Raw genomic sequence first — 5654 nt, forward strand, 5'->3', positions numbered from 1 at the left:
GTGCTTGCTCAGGATGGGAGACTGTGATGAAGTGAAGATTCAACGAGTCTGCTGATTCCTTTGATAGAGAACTTTACTAGTTGGCTTTTCTATGTATGTGAATGTTTCTGTAAAGTGCCCTGAGACCACTTCTGTTGGGACTTGGAGCTATATTAATAAACTGAACTGATCTGAATTGAATCAGTGTAGAGTTACATTCGGGCCCAAAAAATCCAACCCGACCCCAGCCCATAGTCATAATTTCCGATCCCCACCTGATCCGATGAATTAACAGTAATTACAGGTCAGAACCCGAAAAACCCCACACATTTTTAATTAAGCTTTGACTGCTTATATAATTAACGGTCGGCAGATGCGTGCGGCTGAATAAAGGGGGCAGAAGAGCTGAGGGGTTGTTGGTCTCTTCATGGCCATCAAAGCGCATTAAATCCCTCCTTCTACCTGCATTGGACCCTGCTCTGACATGTCGGATATTTTGTGATCTCATCTGTTTGGGTCGTTGGCTGCGTGCGTCCGCTGAGTGCAGCGGCTGAATGAACGTCCATTTGGGCTGATGGATCGCTTCCTGGCAGTATAGTCCCATCTGAAGCTCAACTGAACTTTTTACCTCTTTCAAGGCTGGTCAGAGCGCAGTCACATAGCCACGTGCGGCTGGTGATAGTATGGCAAGTGTTAGGGGAAACAAATGTCTTATCTCCTCTTCCCCTGCCTGGGTTGTTTGCTCAGAAGGAACACATGCTTATGTCAGAATTAAACAACATCTTTATTTTTACAGATTTCAAAATGCGTGAACAAGAGAGAATTGTGTATATATTACCAGACATCAAGGGGCCCCCGTCCAATACAATTCTAACGTGTATCAAGTCTGTTCCCACACTTAGACTGTTTTCTCCACCCCGTGACACTTCCTGTTTTAAATTTCTATCCAATCAATCGGACACACATTTGCTGTCATCTCTTTCAGCTGAGTACGTGACACATTTCTCTTTCCATTAAACACATTTTAGCACACACACATAATCTCACAATGACTGTGTGACTCTGATTATCCTTTTGATAACTTATTACCAAGTCTTAGATTGCTCTACGGTCGTTCTGACCTATTAAGTTGTTCTTTAACTCATCATTAATTATTTTATAATCTCCACACATACTCAAATGATGTGAACTATAATTTAACTTTATAGTTAACCTTATTTAACTGAAAAAGAACCTTTGATTTGTTTTGTTTTCTCATTAAAGGCCTTATAAAGAACTATTTTCCTACTGACAGCAGAACGTATCATGGTTGATTTTAAAATTTAGCAGTCACTAAATAGATATTATCAGCTTATGGCCTAGTTTACACATCTGACAGACTGAGATATTCTATCCATCCATCCATTTTCTTCTGCTTACCCGGGGTCGGGTCGCGGGGGTAGCAGCATAAGTAGGGAGGCCCAGACTTCCCTCTCCCCAGCCACTTGGGCCAGCTCTTCCGGGGGAATCCCGAGGCGTTCCCAGGCCAGCCGAGAAACATAGTCCCTCCAGAGTGTCCTGGGTCTTCCCCTGGGCCTCCTTCCGGTGGGACGTGTCCGGAACACCTCACCAGGGAGGCGTCCAGAAGGCATCCTAACCAGATGCCCAAGCCACCTCAACTGGCTCCTCTCGACGTGGAGAAGCAGCGACTCTACTCCGAGTCCCTCCTGGATGATCAAGCTTCTCACCCTGTCTCTAAGAGAGAGCCCAGACACCCTGCGGAGAAAACTCATTTCGGCCGCTTGTATCCGAGATCTCATTCTTTCGGTCACAACCCAAAGCTCGTGACCATAGATGAGGGTGGGAACGTAGATCGATCGGTAAATTGAGAGCTTCGCCTTTTGACTCAGCTCTCTCGCCAGGGGCAACTCCAGAGTGGAAGAGTGTCCAGCCCCTCTCAAGGAAACTGGTTCCAGAGCCCGAGCCATGCATAGAGGTGAGTCCGACTATTTCTAGCCAGAACCTCTCAGCCTCACACACCAGCTCAGGCTCCTTCCCCACCAGTGAGGTGACATTCCACGTCCCAATAGCCAGCTTCTGTAGCCGAGGATCAGACCGCCAAGGTCCCCGCCCTCGGCCACCACCCATCCCACATTGCACCCGACCCCTTTGGCCCCTCCCACAGGTGGTGAGCCCCTGGGAAAGGGGGACCCACGTCTCCTCTTCGGGCTGTGCCCGGCTGAGCTCCATGGGTACAGATATTCTAGTCATCTTTATATGATCTATTTTCCATAATTCATAATTAAACATTATATTCACACACCCATATTATCTTATTTTCCACAATTTATCATCAAAGGTTATTTTATTCCTAACACAAGCCATGTTGCCATATAATTGGATCGTCAGCCGTGCAATCAAAAGCCCGACACCGACCCGGCCCGCACATTAAGCAGATTATTTTGGCCCGGACCTAATCCAGGTTGGGCGGGGCCGGGCTCTGGGTTCTGGTTAGAAATGGCAGCTCTGAATCAGTGCCAAAAGGTTTGCATTTGTTTCTCGAATTGATTTATCTTCATAGAGCAGGTACAAGCACTTGGCTTCTCACAATCAAACTGTACCCAAACGTCAGCTGACTTGCTGCTGTCACCAACACCAAACTAACGTCGTCTTTATTGTCTGGATATCTATCAAGGCTGTGACCATTTAGTTGCATTCTTCATGAAAACAAATGGTAAATGGACTATACTTATAAAACACATTTCTACCAGAATAATCACTGTGAAAAATCACATCATGTTGCTGCTGATCTGTTTCATGTTGCTGCTGATCTGTTTCATGTTGCTGCTGATCTGCTTCATGTTGCTGCTGATCTGTTTCATGTTGCTGCTGATCTGTTTCATGTTGCTGCTGGTCTGCTTCATGTTGCTGCTGATCTGTTTCATGTTGCTGCTGATCTGTTTCATGTTGCTGCTGATCTGTTTCATGTTGCTGTGTTCATGCTGCTCATCTGCTCACACAGACTCATGTTCGTGCTGCTGTTCGACGTAATGTTTTTATACTATTAGTGCTTGGTGTATATTTAGTTAGTGTTTTTCTTAGTTCATATCTTAGATGTTATTACTGTTTTTTCTTTTACATTTTATTGTTGGATGTAACTGGGACCCTGTGTACATAATTTCGTTCCACCACATGTACCACATGAGGTGTGAATGACAAATAAAGAAACTTGAATCCTTGAATCTATCTTATGAAGATACTCAAAGCTCTTTACACTATAATCTGTGTTCTCATTTACTCATTCATACAGCACTCTTAATACATCTATACAATAATAATCAGAGCTTTATCACATTCAGACACTGATGGGACACACATCAGAGGCTATGAGGGGTTCAGGGACACTTCGGCATGTGACTGCTGGTGGATTCGAACCCACAACTCTTATTGGAGGACGAGTGCTCTAACCACTCCTCCACAGCCGCCCCAGTATCATTTAGAAAAATGCACTGATGAGTTTTGAGAATGTATTTTAGTTTAAAGTGATGGAATAGCATCGGGGCCAGTAACGACTTGTTCTGCGATGGTTCCCCCTCTTGTTTGCAGGTTCCCTCTGTACTATGAGCTGAAGATAGCTTTTGTAGTTTGGCTGCTGTCCCCCTACACCAGAGGAGCAAGTCTTATTTACAGGAAATGTCTGCACCCCCTGCTGTCATCAAGAGAGAGAGTAAGATTATTGATATTTTTAAGGACTTTGTCTTTAACAAAAATCTTTCTTTGGTTCTACAAGAATGATCCACCCACTAAATTGTTTCCATGTCCATCAAGGAAATCGATGACTACATTGTGCAAGCCAGAGAGAGGAGCTATGAGACGATGGTGAACTTTGGAAAGCAGGGACTGACCATTGCAGCCACTGCTGCCGTCACCGCTGCTGTTAAGGCAAGTTTTTATAAAAACACTGAGCATTCTTTAAAAGTTGTACTTTGTATTAGAAAACAACTTGGCTGCACCCCAACAGGTGCTGGTGTTAAAAAAACCAGGTGGCAAAGACGGTCATGTTAATTGTTCAAATGTTTCTCTTTTATCTTAAGAAATCAAAATGATCCAAACCCCTAATACATGGTGAGAAGGTTCAAGTTCTCTTTTCCATGTCCATTCTTAACACACACTTGTGTTGTGTGTGGGCTCCTGCTGCCCTGTTGAAAGACTACAAGGGTGGTATCTCAACAAGGTTTAGACCTGAAGATGCAGGAGTCTCTAGACTCACTATCTGAGGTGTAGACTGAAAACCTCTTTTGTCTCGGGCAAACAGAACCTTCACACAGAGTCCAACATCAAGCCACTGTGACCCTAACACATCCAACCACCCAGGCTCGTGTAAATAGACAGCGTGGCCCCCAGTAGGTGCCATCAGTGCTGGACATGCTGTCTAATGGGCCACCTCTACGAAGCAGCCTCTGCTGACCTTCACCAACTATTCTAAGTGGCAGTCGGGCGCTCCAGCAACAGCCTGATGACACCACTGCTTCACTCGTGCTACCACTTGTGTTCTGTGCTGCTCATTCTACATGTGCCAGCTCCTTGAAAATCTAATCCCACCACTGGTCTGCACGTGCACCAGATCACATGCAATCAAGTGTTTCTTCTGGGTTTCAGACCTTTTGTATCAGCGTGTATATGAGCTGAATATTTAGTCTTTTTGCTCATTAATATAAGTGAAGTTTCAAAAAGGCATGTCTACAAAGTTGTGCAAGTCTTTGTGACTTTTGCTTTTGTTTGTTTTGTGTACACTGACATCTTCAGGGTTTCTGTGCTTCAGCAGGCTTCTCTGGGAGGTAAACGCGACCGAACGTTTGTTCATTTCATCCGACACTCATCCAGTCATGCCCCATTGTTACATTTCAGCAGTGTTTGTTCCTTTAATAGACCTGCGGTGTCGTCATCTAACTACAGAACCAGCAGTTTGTTTTGTTAAACATCACAATTTGGAACTTGTGTTTTATTTCCATAAATATAATTTAAAGCACTGTGCCATTTAACAAATGGTTTCATTTCCCCTTTTTTGTAAAAGTTTATTTTCCCTCCAGATTTTTTGGGTGGGTCATGCTTTGCTGTTAGTGATTTGTGAAATGTTTCTACAGTGGCTGCATGAAAAGTGTTAAATTTATTTTTATAATCATTTTATTTTCTCTTTCATTGAAAGTCCTTCATTTCATTCATGTTTTCTAGTGTGACCTGATATATGTGTGTTTATAATAATCGAGCCAGGTCGATCGATCAGTTCCTGTTAACATAATTAACCTTATTATTAGTGATCAAATGGAAATAGTTTGTATCGCTCCCTCAGCTTCAATTTTTCTTTTTGTTTCAATTTGGTCATTTTGTCAGGATGACATAACAAGCTCTACTACAATGAAATGTTAATTCAAAAAGTTCAGGATTTTCCATCCATCCACCATCTTTACACGCTTCTTCCTTTTTGGGCTGCGGGGGTCACTGGTGCCCATGTCCAACAGTCACTGTGTGAGAGACGAGGGACACCTGGACAGGTCTCAGACCATCACAGGGACACCTGGACAGGTCTCAGTCCATCACAGGGACACCTGGACAGGTCTCAGTCCATCACAGGGACACCTGGACAGGTCTCAGTCCATCACAGGGACACCTGGACAGGTCTCCAGTCCATCACAGGG

The 5654-nt window shown here is 44.1% G+C and overlaps 1 protein-coding gene across 1 annotated transcript in view; it reads left to right on the forward strand.

Annotated features, from left to right (window-relative positions):
* reep3b (receptor accessory protein 3b) overlaps positions 1-5654 on the forward strand; it is a gene marked incomplete in the record, with an annotated part of 45043 nt that overhangs the window by 25079 nt on the left and 14310 nt on the right. Inside the window, 2 exon segments of the mRNA XM_037691720.1 lie at positions 3565-3685; positions 3787-3900. Of these exon segments, the coding sequence (XP_037547648.1) occupies positions 3565-3685; positions 3787-3900 (235 nt within the window).

The sequence above is a fragment of the Nematolebias whitei genome, chromosome 17 (assembly GCF_014905685.2).
Source record: "Nematolebias whitei isolate Nwh7 chromosome 17, NemWhi1, whole genome shotgun sequence".
NCBI classification, from domain to species: Eukaryota; Metazoa; Chordata; class Actinopteri; order Cyprinodontiformes; family Rivulidae; genus Nematolebias; species Nematolebias whitei.